Source organism: Scophthalmus maximus, chromosome 20, assembly GCF_022379125.1.
Source record: "Scophthalmus maximus strain ysfricsl-2021 chromosome 20, ASM2237912v1, whole genome shotgun sequence".
NCBI lineage: Eukaryota > Metazoa > Chordata > Actinopteri > Pleuronectiformes > Scophthalmidae > Scophthalmus > Scophthalmus maximus.
The window spans coordinates 11,925,001-11,939,051 of NC_061534.1; the positions used below are offsets into that span (position 1 = coordinate 11,925,001).

Sequence of the window (14,051 nt, forward strand, 5' to 3'; positions counted from 1 at the left end):
TTTTGCAAAAGTAAGCTGTTAATTCAGCTACACCATATAATGTTGTTTTATTGTGACTTATTATGATGAAATGAGCGATGATTGCTTGGAGATGGAGGGCAAGGTAAACAGGTACATTAGTAAAATGTTTTTTTTTCCCCCAAAAGCTGACGTCTGTCTGTTGGAGGCAGGCCATTTCAGGCAACAACAGTTAAAGCCTTATAACCCCCAACTCACTTTGCAGTTCAACTCAGCGTGAAAACTAAAGGGACATTACACAGATTGAATGTTCCAACAACAACTCAGCTGTTCAAGAGCTTCCTACACACGCTGAAATTTATAAGAGACAGATGGAACAGGCTAGTTGTTACTGGCACAATCCCCCTACTACACAAATAGAATTAGAAATGTTTAATGGTATCTGGTGTTGTACTAAGATGGCACCAGAGAGAATATTTGAATAAGGACTGATACGTGTGCTAAAGCACTTATTGCAGACAATTGTTCCGTGCTTATAAGGATATATTCAAAAAAACAGCTCTTTTGCAACTTTTGGTTTCTTCACCTGTTGCTATGGAGCTTAGAGGGAGTTTTGACCACATGACGACCCTGTCACAAATCTTGTAATTACGCCGTGATCTAACTCTGACCATGTCCTGAAAATTTAAGGAGATGGCATAAAAAATCAAATGCTGACAGAGTAACGGGAAGGAATAAGGACTGTCCATCGTTTAGTCATTGTGTCTCCGCCTTCTCCACAGTTCTACAGACTCATCTCATCTCTCCACTTCAACTGCTCAGTACTGCTGTCCAATATTTCAGCAACCGAAATATTATGTCACAGGAGCACGGTATAAAACGAGGAAAGAAAGACCAGATTTATACAAAAGACCAAAAAATAAATAAATAAATAAATAAATAAATAAATTCTAGCGGGTCTTCCTTGCATTTAAGTGCTGTTTATGTCTGTATCCAGGCTGAGTGCATGAGTGTACGTCTACCCACACTCCCAAATAATTGGGCCACATATGATCACTAACATGGTACATTAACATAACCTAATGGTTAATGACTGTTTGAACTCTGAGCTCACTGCCCGTAACGGTCACACAGCTTTGGCACAAAAACCCCTCGGTAAGGCCCCCCTCATCTAAAACAAACAAGCTGGTCTGGTTTTGAAAAACTGTGCAAATGCATCGCTCAATTTCACTTGACTAATTCAAAACCCGGCTTTTAATTCTTGCCCTTTTGTTTTCACGTTCCCTCTTGTGACACAGCGGTGACAGGACAGGATAAATCAGATACAGTAAATGTGGGAAAAAAAATGTAGGGAAATATGCTGCAGGCCTGAGCTACACAGACACACTGTGCAAATGTTGACCATTCTTCGCTTTCATGCAGAAAGTTTATTGTAAAGAAGTTTGATGCCACCGTGTCTGTATGTTCATATCTGAACACACAGACAGCCAGCAGCTGGTTAGCTTAGCTTAGCATAAATACTGGAGACAGGGAGAAACAGACAGCCCATATCTGTTAACAAAATCGGCCTCACGATACCTTTAGAGCTCATTAACGAACACATTACATCTTGTTTAATTGATCAATACGAAAGTTCCATTTGACCTTTTTAAAGGTGACATGTTATGCTCATATTCAGGTTCATACTTTTAACTTGGGTTACCACTTGAAAAGGTTTACATGCCCTGATGTTCATAAACGGCATCAGTGTTCTCAGCTGCCCATTCCCGCGGCTCCTCTTTTCACCCTCTGTCTGAAACGCCTGGATAAAAACCCCAGTCTGCCCTGATTGGCCAGCTGGCCCTGTCTGTTGTGATTGGTCAACCGATTTCAAAATGTGTAGATGTGTAGACATAAAAGTGGAGATCCTCAGATTGCAGGCGGGGTTACCCCCAAAAGAGTCCAACTGTGACACCAGAGCGGGAGAGAAATCTGAACCGGTTGTTCAGAGCCGGGCTGTAGGGTCTAGCCAGCTCACGAACAAACGACAGGGTGGTCTTTTTTCACAGTTTGTGGGCTGGCAGGCTCCGCAGATACACACATTTATGTGCACAAAAAGTGATTTTTGCATAATATGCCACCTTTAACTTTTGGACAGAGGGGAACACACCTTGTTTCTAAGCTAAACGAACCATCTTCTGGCTCCAGCTTGATGTGTAGCCTGCTCCAGGACTGTTCATGAACAGAATCTGTTTTCCTGCTCAGAGAGACTCTCACAGTTACTGCATGGAACCGCCACAGTTAACAGCCCAAATAATAAAAAAGAAGTAGTCCTGCCTGTCTGACCAATACACAACCATATAGGACATGGCAGCAGAACAATGGCACAAATGGATCACTTAAATTAGGACATCTCTCCATATTAGCTCTGCAATCTGCTGTTAGCAGTTATCTTGGCCATGTGCACCATTCTCGGTGGTGTACCCGCCTCAAACAAATCAGATTTGACGCGGACCACAAGCTGAAAAGTGCAGAGTAATCTCTAATGAAATATATCTGCTGTTGTGTCACATTTCAAGTTAAGAAACTCCAATTTCCATCCCAAAACATTTTCATTAAAAAAGCAGAGGGCAAGTGCAGAGGTACATGTGATGATGTTTCTCACTCTGACACCTCAGGAAATTATACAGAGCACGGCTGTCGCTGGCCTGTTACTGTAAACCGTCATCAGCCCCTCCATGTGTTTCTAACTCAAACCATTCTACTGGACACAATCCAGATATTACCGATCGCCTTCAAACACTTGGGTTACTGTGAGAGCGTGCAGCGTCCACCTCGGGGAAATGAAATATTGTAGAAAATATTTGAAATTTAATTCCTAGGTTTTTAGTCACAGATTTAACGGCTCATTACGTTAACAAAAAAATAAACCCTGCAAGTTTAATAGCCTTACTATGTAAATGATGAAGAAGAAAAAAATCTTATGTTAAAGTGGATTTTAAGAAAAATGGTCACTAAAGAGCTGGCCTCATGAAAGGTGAACTAAAATCGACAGCAGTTTATGGCAGATTATTTGCCTTTAAAAATAAATATCTTTCATCCTGAGTCCAATAATATTCATAAAGATTTTGATCTTTAAGACAGTTACGACATTCCTGCTGTCAGAGTTGGTGTACCGTGTCAGGGTCCCTACCCTCTCCTGATGATTTAACAAGAAATATTATAAAGTACTGGAAATTGAAAAACAGCTCTCGTTCTACAATCCATTGTCCTTACATGGGAATGGGACCTCAAGTTGGCACGGGAGAGCAATTAATACAGTTCATTCACTGCAGAGCTAGAAATGACAGCGTCAACATTCAGGAGGGTTATATGAAGTGTTATAAAGCCATATGAAGTGACTGGAGCCTTTTTGTGTTCAGAAGACTGGATGAGTAGAACTTTGACACTCACTGATCAGGTGATCATGTTGTGTTTGACTAGTGACTATGTGCTGGTTTCCACATATCCCGTTTTCAGCCATGCTCGTGATACGGCGTTGAGAAAGGAAACGTCAGTCGGTCCAGATTGAAATATACGAAGGATTTTGTTTTAACAATCATGTTGAATTTTAGCTAAATGTCTCAGCAACTGTTGGATGGGTCATCATTAAATTTAACATAGACCCTCATGTCCCCTCGAGGATGAATCTAACTTTTCATATAGCGCTGTCTTCAGTTCATACATAGTTTTAATTTGTCAAATACTTTGGTTTATGACCATATACCTGCAAAACAAATCACATTCCCATTAAACTTTAGGCTACTTCTTGTTTAGTACTTATTAACAAATGTTAACTAAGATGCTAAACATTATATTATGAGCTAAGATAATGTGAGCATGCTGACAAGTTAGACCGTAATGCCTTGAAGAAGCCTCCTGCTCACTGTCCTGTTGTGGTCTGCTTTTTGAGCTTTTGTTAGATGTTGATTTTGCCAGGTGATCCGACATTCATGACATACGGGTTATCTGATATACGTTTTTTTACTGAAGTTATGTATCATTTCTAGAGACTACTATTTTTTTCTCTTTTTTATCAGTTTCATATGTTCTCATGACACGAAGTGTGTAAGGTAACTGAGACGTGTGGTATGTGACATAATGCTAGCCCATTTGAGGCTTTGTGGTTTCCATGTTATTTTAATACTTGCTTGTACTGAAATTTAATATTCTGTCCAGGGAAGGCACATAAAAATTAGCCCACATTGGCTCAGTCAAATAACAACCTAAAATGACTCTTATTAATGTGCGCATTCCCTCACAAATTAAACATATTTGACATTCTTGAAAAGAAGGACTAGGGCAAGGGGGGAGACAAAGGAGTAATCTAACCAGACTGGCAGGATGTAGCTCCACGACTGCAGCGTAATGTGCTCTTGACAGGTGGACAAACACGCTGATGGTGGTGGTAAGTGTGCAATATCGTTAAACTGAATTACAACTGACTCACAGATATTGAAATTCAGCAGCATACGAGCATAACTCTCGATGGACGGGGCAACATCTGCGCTGCCAGAAACCACCAAACACGAAGCCCCCTTTTTGAAAAAATGTGTTATTAACATTGAATGCTGCAGCTGTTTATAATTTCAAATGACTGTTGCAGCCGAACACTTCCTCTGGCTATCTGCTGTCCTTCAGGACTGAAGAATTAGCCGCTTATTCTTTAACGGGAGAGTAAATGAGGTCTTCAAATGGCCCAGCGATTAATAAGATAAAATCGGATACATAAAAAAATACACAGAGTTGAAAAACAAACCCAGTTGCCTTCAATTAGCTGATTAACTTGTCAAGCGGTTCTTGTTTGACAGTAATGAACGTACAAACACAATTTTTTTTATGCAAAGCGCTGCTATAATATTGCTTGAATAGATCTTTTTTTTTCTGAGTAGAACTAACATGTTGAAATCGACTCCACTACAATCTCGGAGATACAGAGCAGAGACGTGGAGGCAGAAAAAACCCCACAGCCTGTGGTTCGAATATGACCACATGTCTTAACCATCGCAAAACCACAGTATGACCGAAAGCGTGACCACACTACAGTCCTCCATGGAAAGAAGCAGATGGGTGAATGAGCATCGGCCAAAAGAAACAACAGTGCCTTTTTAGAAATCAAACTAACACCAGAAAAAAAAAATTGAGATATATGGTTTCGAGAAGTAAAAACGTCCGTGATCTGGAAATATTAAGCTGAATGTGAAACAGACCCCACAAGGTCTCAAACATCACCAGACACCAAATCAACCTCACAATTCAATTCATGCAGGACGCACCACATTTTAGCATTTGAGGTCAGAACATGAGTCAAAATGTTTCAGCACATATTTATCAGTTTAGGTATATGTCAATATCTTTTTCTTATATGATTATTTTAACACAAATGTTTTATGCCATGTGGAATTACTTTGATTTAAAAGTACACTGTATAGTGTCGGTAAAAAGAGACCAGGTGGATTTCCTCTAGGCAAATATTGGATTTATGGCCGTTTCTTTTTACATTCAGGCCTCATATCTACCTTAATACTCAGCTGGTTCATAGGTTCATGCGTACTGTTTGTCAACTCCTCTACAGTGTTTACTTATGTCCACTCTGGGCAATGGGTCAAAATCCTCCAAACAACAGCTGTCAAACTATTCAGATAAAATAACTCCAAGCTTGAGGACACATTATTGTGAATTTGAAGTCACGGTCTTTCCGGCAAAGGCTTGTTTTGCAAAATAGTCTTCTTTCAAGTGGAAACAGACGGCCAAACGTCATTTGCAGGGAGACAAATGAAATCACACACCAAACAGTCCAACGATACTGAAAATTTTCAAATAAAAAATAATGAACGCCTATATGTATTTCTGACGTGCCACTTTAATACATGCACTGCACCAAAGACGTGAGAGAGGAGGGAGACGGAGGATGTTTGCTCCTGCTTGTGCTCTACATCCGTCAGTAAGGAATGCCACTAAACACTAACATGTCCTCCCCTGCTCTCATCATGATAACTTACGTCTCCACTGTGTCTTCCTGTGTGAGACTATGGTGATTCATTCGTTACCTAATAGGGCATATCAGTTGAATTGTTCTGGAGACTGTGGACAAACAGCCACTTCACAACTCATCTAAGATAAAAAATGATTATGTTTAACATGTACAATAGCCTTTTTCTAGTGAGATTGTTTTGCAAAACACCACCCCCTACGGGAGCAGAGATGAAGGACGGATGTAAATTAAACTTGAAAAACCTGCCTCCACCTCCCAGTCACACCACAGACTGTGAGAACTTCACAACGGCACACTAATATATTAATGAGCCAGCCAGTTGGCTCCACTTTTGTTATTCAGAATAGGTTGCGGCAAAGCGCGGCATCCTTAAAGTGACACGGTAATGGCTGGCCCCGGGGCATGTGTGATATCACTTATTAATATCAACAAAAATAATATATTTCCATGGGACGGGAAAAAAGACAAACGTGACAGGTTACGAAGTTGAATAACTCTCCTCCCTGCATGGCAAGAACACAAAGTATACAAGTTTCATTATTAAGTTAAAAGATATACTCTACACTATGTTCTTAAGCCCTGTGTATCTGTAGTTTGCGGACAAATTTTAAGTCCTCTCGTAAAACACATAGCGGACGAACGTCTTAATATCTGGATTAATATATTGCTGTGGTGCAGCACAAGACGTGGATTTTTCCTGTTATCAGTTTTTTTTCTTCGGTAATCATGTACTTGTAACGATTTGCTACACGCCCAGAAATGCACATGCAGGTGCAGCTGAGATCCCATCTGTGCAGGCTATTTAGTGAACTGGGACATGCACATGAGCACACAGGCAGAAGATTAATCAAAACTGTGAAATGGGCAAAAATAACCAAACAAAGTGAGCAATACACACAACTAACCAATATCATTTCCCCTGTAGGTTAAAAAAAAAAAAATAGAGTTCTGACATTTAAGCACATGAAAAAACTTGAGAGTGCATTACATGCATAATAAATTGTTTTATTTTAAAGTGAAAAAGAAATCTATAAGTATGTGCAACAGGGAGTAAAACCGTCAAGCCCTCTCCTTCAGTCAAACACATACAGGAGGGTGATTGCTGCCAATCCGAGGAGCTCAATAGCAGAGACGCTGAAGTGACTCTCAAAACATCCTGTTCACTTTCAAGTGGAAAATATGCATTTGATGAAATTGAAGTTGGTGCTTGTATGGGCCTCAGGAGCTCCACTTACAGGGTCTCTTTGTACAGATTGTGAAGGGGCGGGAATCAGAGAATCCATAGGATAAACAGATTCAAACTTCCTCCATGCATCTATAGTGTCGGACTCGATGAGGACGTACTATGCTGGAAAAAGAAGCAAATCACAAACAACATATTTCGTTGTTTAATTTTGGGGACTTCATCAGATTGATCCATTAGCAGGTTGACATTGAGGGTGGTGCTGCTGAAATTGGGGGGGGGGGTCTCATAACAATAAGAATGAACAAATTATCATTAGTATTTCACTGGACATCTTCATTTGATCCCCATCGGGCTTGAGATCAGATGAAAGGGGAGCATTCATGGCAGCTGACCTCCCCTCAATTCCTCCAGATCCCTTTCACTTTTAGCTGTGTGGGAGCTGACATTGAAGAGCAACACCAAACGTTCGGATCCAGCGTGGAGTAATACAGCAGTCTACTTCAGTCAACAGGCTCCATATCCGCTCTCCGAGTATTGATAGAAAGCAGATGTTGATGCCTTCCGCTTGACAGGACATTTGGGGTTGTGGTGAATCATGGGATGCATCTGACCCACGGTCTTACGGCCATGTCAGTCATTCAGCACATACACTGAGCAGTTTTGTAAAAGCAACATTTTATTGCATTTCGATGGTAGAGATGCCGGTCTAATGTGATCGTACACATTAGACTGGCAGCGTTCCCCTTAACTTCTGCTGTTTCCACTCATGTACGGTGTGATAGTCCTGGGAAACGATGACAGGCTGGATAAATTATTTCAGGTACTTTTGATTGGCAGGGCTTTCAGCGGCGTTATCTGATTCTGCATCTACCGCGGTTAATTCTGGTAAATCTCTGTTTCCCTCAAGGGGCTGTTGAGAAACACCTTGGATTCAGTCCATGCTCCTTCCGCAGTCAACTTCTTTTGTCTTTTCAGATGCAAACTGCAGCGGCGTACGATGCTGTCATTCCTAAAAGTGATTTGCAGTTTCGGGCAAATCACAATCTCATTCTATTTTTTTCAATTCACAGCGTTTACAGTTGCAATGTCGCAGCCCAAAAGCATGAAGGCCTGCTGAACTACTTGAGCTGTGCCACGATATATCCTTCACGACGTGACGATCACTGGAGGGACAACAATATGGCAACAAAGAACGCTCAAGTGTATTTCCCATGTTGAAGGCCATCTGAACGGCAAGAGGGAACATAAATCCAGCTGAGAGGATTGTTCCAGGGCGCAGAACACGTGTGATGTGAAAAACACACATTTAAAAAACGAAGGAGAGTTTTCAGGCCTCAAAGCCAAGAAGAAGAACTGGACTTCAGTGATCATTTCACTGGAACTGAGCTGTGCCCCCACTGTGTTTTGAACCTTACTGGGAGTCGCAATATAAATCAATGGGAAAATTGACATCCAATTGACAAATTTCAATGCATTTCATGTTATCCTCAGTTTCCTCGCTGTGTAAATCTGAGTTTGTCCTAAATTCCAGAGTTGAGGAGGAGGGAGCAGCAGAGAGAATGGTGTGTGTGTGTGGGGGGGGGGGTAACACAACAAAATGCGTACTACCACAATTATTTGGAAAAAATAACAAAGCAACAATTACACATGCCACACATCAATTATGCATAACTGTTACAGCTGCAGAGTGGAAAGACTCACTCTGCCTTTTGCTCTGCTTCTTTTCCAGAGAAGCATTTCCCTCACAGGGTAGGTGAGGCCGTCATCGTATACACAATACATTAAACTAGTGTAACCACTGTTTCATGTACCCTCTGTCACCGGAGAATAGTTATAAACAAAAGGTTATGAATGCGTCTCGATCCTATGATGCTTAGCGCACTGGATCTGGCTCTCATCTTGGACTTTCAGGGGTTTCATAATGAAAGTTAATCTCTGCAGGAAGACAAAAGAAAAGAAAAGAGAAACAGCTACATTCTGTGTAAACTGTGAGAAATGTTATTTATCGAAGAGCATGCAAATGCTAAAACAATTTTCACAGATGTCTGCTCTGCCACTCTCCACTTCCAGCTGATAAAGCGACCCAGCCGGAAGCAGACCATGAAAGCCCAAAGATTTGCTTTTTGGCTAAGAGCTGGTGTCAGGTATATTTCCCCCAGGGGGTCTGTTTCACAATGCAGCATTATGAAGTTAGCGGGATAACCGCCGAGTAAAGCCCTGAACTGCAACCGGAGCAAATAAAAACCGTGGACTCAAATTAAAAGCTTGTCTGGGTTACGCTCGTCTGGCTAATTCAGTAATCCTCCTTTGTGACACAAGCCACAGAAAGAAAATTCTCTGGACAAAGAAAGTGATGCATGGTTTAATTTTTCAGCAGCAGCAAAAGTAGTTTGGAAAAAAATATAAACGTGCAGTTAGCGTGGCCAGCACTGACCCGCATGGCCAGACCAGCAAAGACACCGACAGGAACAAAATCAAAAACCTCAAAACGACGGGCCATGCTGCTTGATATACGGATTATAAACTGATCTCATTGTGGTGCATTGCAGGAAGGCAACAGCAGTGACCGCGAAGCGCTGGCGAGGTTGCCAAATTTGAACAAACAGCCCACACCTTATCATTTCAATCAAACCCCAGGATTTTAGAAAAGCCTTCATGTCGCAATCGCAGGCTCCAACTCTGACTCTACAAACTCTTTAACTCTACAGCCTGTAAACATGCAAAAAGAATACATTGTGAAGCATGGAAATGCCGAATGCTCACACGCCAGGCCTTCACCGCAAAGCAAGAGGGACAAAAAAAAAAAAAGATATGATAAAACAACCCAGAGAGACAGCGAGAGGAGAACGCTGCCGGCACTGACAGTGAGACAGATGTGGTCAGAGTCAGCCGAGGCCCTGGTACTTCTCTTCTACTGTGACACATGCTCCCCGGGTCTCCTGCGTCTGCCCTGGCGCTGTTTCACAATATGATAAATGCTCCGAGGATGAGCGTTAAACTGTGCACACAGTGGCATGCCATGACCAAAGGGGGCCCGTTTCAAAATCCCATCACCGGGTCCCCTCTTCTCACCACGGAGGCCTCGAGATCTGCTTTCTTTTGCTTATCCGCTCTCTCGTCAACAGTTACATCTGTTTGACAAATATGAAGCAAAAATCATACAATTATACTGAACTGCTCCTTAGTTCAGTATAGAGCGACTGGTTTTCCAGGGACTCTGTCCAGAGGGGTTTACACAATCCACCTGCCAGCACCTCTAAAACTGCACTAATTAACACATTGCATCTTGTTTGTTTAATCTCAAACCCCCCCCCCCCCCTGAAGAGTACCAAGTGGGAGGATATGTACTGGAACATGTCTTGGCCGAGAGCAGCGACTTTCCAAAGTCTCCGACGGTTTCCTGGCAACCGCTCTCACTGTACAAGACATTAGAGTACCATCGATCGTCTCATCTCGCTCTGCGAAGAGAGCGAATGAGCAGTTTTATGACACACTATTCCTTAAAAATAAAAAAAAGTACAAGACAACTGCTATGTCTTAACATTCATATCTATACATATACAGTATTTCATAACACCCCATTAAATATCTTCCAGGGTGGAATTCAACTATTCATAATTATAACGCCATCAACATGACCACAACCTGTATAGGCCACAACGAAGGAAATGCCCACATCACGCGAATTGTACGCTTAAAACCAACGAGATACAAAAAAAAAGGAAAAAGAAATTGGGGGCCCATCTCATCGCATTATACTCCCAGAGCCTGTCGAGCAAGACAGTTTACAAAAATAGCTTTTATGACATTGTTTGAAAAATGTTTTTTATTGCAACGATATGTTCTGAGGTGTGTTGGCACATTGATACTCCACTGAGTGCCTGATGGATGCAATAAGCCTATATTCTCCTTTGGCAACTGCATCTTGCCAACTTAAATCATCCTCTGTTCCCTTTGAACTACCTCTCCGTCGTGCCAAGGGCGCAATCGCGCTGGTATGTGACTGCCTTTTGGGAAAAAAAAAGTCGCAGAACGCTGATTCATCTTACAGAATGTAGGCAGCCGTGGCCTACAGGTCACAGAAAGGGGCTTGGGAGTGAATGGTTTGCCTCCCTCAACATCCTTAGCTGAAGTGCCCCGGAGCAAGGCGCCTAAACCCACAGCTCACGGATGGGTTAAATGCAGAGGTCAAACTTCCCGACATACGGCGACGTTGAAGGACACTTCTTCTTTTCCCCCTCGTCATATTCCGATCATTAATCTGGATTTCTGGCAGCACAATATAACTTCTCTGCTGACCACTCACAGGGCTGATGGGGCTGTCATCGGCTCACACTGTGCAGGTGAACTTAAACGCACCCCGGGCACATTATCTCTGCTGTCGGCTGAAACCGTTTCTCTTCTTTAAATAAACATTGTGGGAAGCAACTGTGACCGCAGCCAATAACCATGAACCAACATGATTATGTTAAGAGTGTGTCTGAGATTTGGAGATCAAACGTTGACGTCGCTGTGCGCTTGAGCCATAACCAGCAGTTAGACCGGATGAAGCCTCCAAGACTTTTCACAAGAGACGCTTAACAATGTGGCATTTCTTCAGGCGTTTCTTTCCCAGCAGAGCACACACAGAAATAGATTCGCTGTAAATCAAGATCATTGACAAAATGTTTGAAATGAGTTCCCTGAATAAGTTGCATGATCCCCCCCCCTAAAGTCTACAGTGCATCAGCCTGAATCACAGTGTGTCTGGGAAGAGAGCGTGCATTATCAACAAGTTGTGTTAGAGCTGCCCAAGACAACTTTAAATCTTTACCAAGAGTTTACACCCTAAGGATCGCAGTGGGGGTGTTGGAGACGAAGACTGATAAATCTCGTAGTCTTCATCAAATTAGCGGACATTTGAGCAAACGCCGGTATTTACGAGTCTTATTTGCACTGAGCCTGCGAGGCAGCCGCTCGCAAGTGAAGACAGATTAGGCTCTAGCAACATAATCTGTAGCCTCTGACTGAGGAGTTCTGCAGAGCGGCAGCGCTGTGTCCGCCGTGTCTGTGAACTGTCATAATTAAAGCCGGTGCCGGAGCACAACAGGCCAATCTGGGGGCTTGTGGATATTAAGATTACTAAGATCCCTTAAGGTCACAAAGGACGACTATGAGGGCAAATCCACATTCAGTGGAGCCCATTCAGCCTCAGAAATCCCTTCATTTCAACACATCAAATGATACTACTTTACTACAACAAAACCACATCATGATGTTTTGCAATATCCGTGATGAAAGGCCTTTCTTGGAAGCAGACATTTTGCAACTCATATTTTTTGGACAAAAGTTGACTCATTGAAAATTCATGTATCACGTGCATAGGAGGAGCGCCGGGGGATGTTTAACAGCTTTTTGATTTTTCTCAGGCACCATTTGAACAGCATTAATGCTCTGGGCGATTAATAACAAGATTTTTTATTTTTTTTTAAAGTTTAAAAAAAAAATCTAGAGGCACATTTCCCTATCTTGAGCACAGGCTAAATCCTGGACTGCAGCTTGATCCTTTTTACATCACACATGCCCCAGCTTCCAAGTGCAGAATGATTCACACTACCTGTAACACGTCGTAACTTCTCCAGTCGACTTCACGCAGGGGTACTTTGTAGTAGAAACGTTATTTTCAGAGCACCCTTCACTGAAAGAAAGAAAACAGTTTGAAGCAAAGTTAAGCACTCTTGTTTAACCTGATGCAAAGTGCCCCACCCCCCGTGTTGCTTTGGCACCGACATGTCCCAATAATTACCCGTCGCTGGCATCCTCCTCTTGGTAGGACCACAGCAGACCCCCTGAGAAGTACATGCAGGTGACGGTGAGCAGAAGAGGACTCCTGTTGTGTTTTAGTATCATCTCATCGGTGCAGTCACCTGGGTGCCGTCGGTAATCCACACTGGGAAGTGTTGACCTCTCCGCCGCCGCAACTTCAGTGCGTAAAAGTGGTGGCGCGCACCCGCAGACCCTCCCACTCTCAGCCAACAGCTGCTGAATGAGCTGCTTTCAATTCGGCAACTTCCCCTTCTGTGTACTTTGCTTTGGAAGGTTCAAGCCTAACTATTAATAAGAAAAACGTTGAATTATTGAAATGCATTTTCAATGTTTCCCTCTGGAAAAAGAAAAACGATTCCAAGAGGCCACGCACTGTTACGCGCACACACATGTTGTAGTTTGTAGCAGGACGCACCGCGCGTCATGGTGAGCAGCTGTATCTTTGCTACCACCGTGCGGCTGTTAGTGAAATAACAATTAGTAAATGTGACCATTGTCTGATAACATTCTATTAAATAGTATATGATCAATGACTTTATTCACTGTCAATAAATCATCTACACACAACTTTTGGGTTGTTGTAAAAAACAAAAAAAAAGTACTCGATCATGACACCCGCTGGAAAAGGCTGCAGGACAGGCAACATTTACAATGATGTATTACTGAGAAATATATATATATATATATATAATAGTGATAATTCTTGATATTTATGATAACAGATGTTGTGCTAACTTTTGCAGAATTTCCCTGTTGGAAAAAAGTCAGTTGGAGGAGTCTTCCTATTAAACTAAAGAGATAATGTAAGTATATTTGTGTAACACATTTCAACACCAAGGCCATTATACATAAGATTTAAAAGGGAACATCAGCCAATATAAAAAATAAACATTTAGAATATATGACTTTACCTCATCAGAGAGTTATTTGCTGCACGTATACGTAAACAAATGCAAATCATCATCATTGAATTGATTCGAAACAAAAGATGATGGGGACGCCTCATCTTTCAGTGGATGCTCAAAAAATCTAAACATTAAAGGTCGTCAGCAACATGTCATTAATATGTTTTCTTAAAATATTAAAGGG

General features: G+C 42.0%; 1 protein-coding gene across 2 annotated transcripts in view; it reads right to left on the reverse strand.

Moving 5' to 3' along the window:
- ccbe1 (collagen and calcium binding EGF domains 1) overlaps positions 1–13,155 on the reverse strand; it is a 28,275-nt gene extending 15,120 nt beyond the window's left edge. Inside the window, exons 1-2 of one of the 2 annotated variants that reach the window (XM_035608827.2) lie at positions 12,943–13,155; positions 12,754–12,834 (exon numbers count right to left, since the gene is read on the reverse strand). In XM_035608827.2, coding sequence (XP_035464720.1) covers positions 12,754–12,834; positions 12,943–13,046 — 185 coding nt within the window. In that variant the 5' untranslated portion in view covers positions 13,047–13,155. The remainder of the gene's footprint in view (positions 1–12,753; positions 12,835–12,942) is intronic. The other variant, XM_035608826.2, reaches the window with a different exon arrangement.
- Between the last annotated feature and the right edge of the window lie 896 nt (positions 13,156–14,051).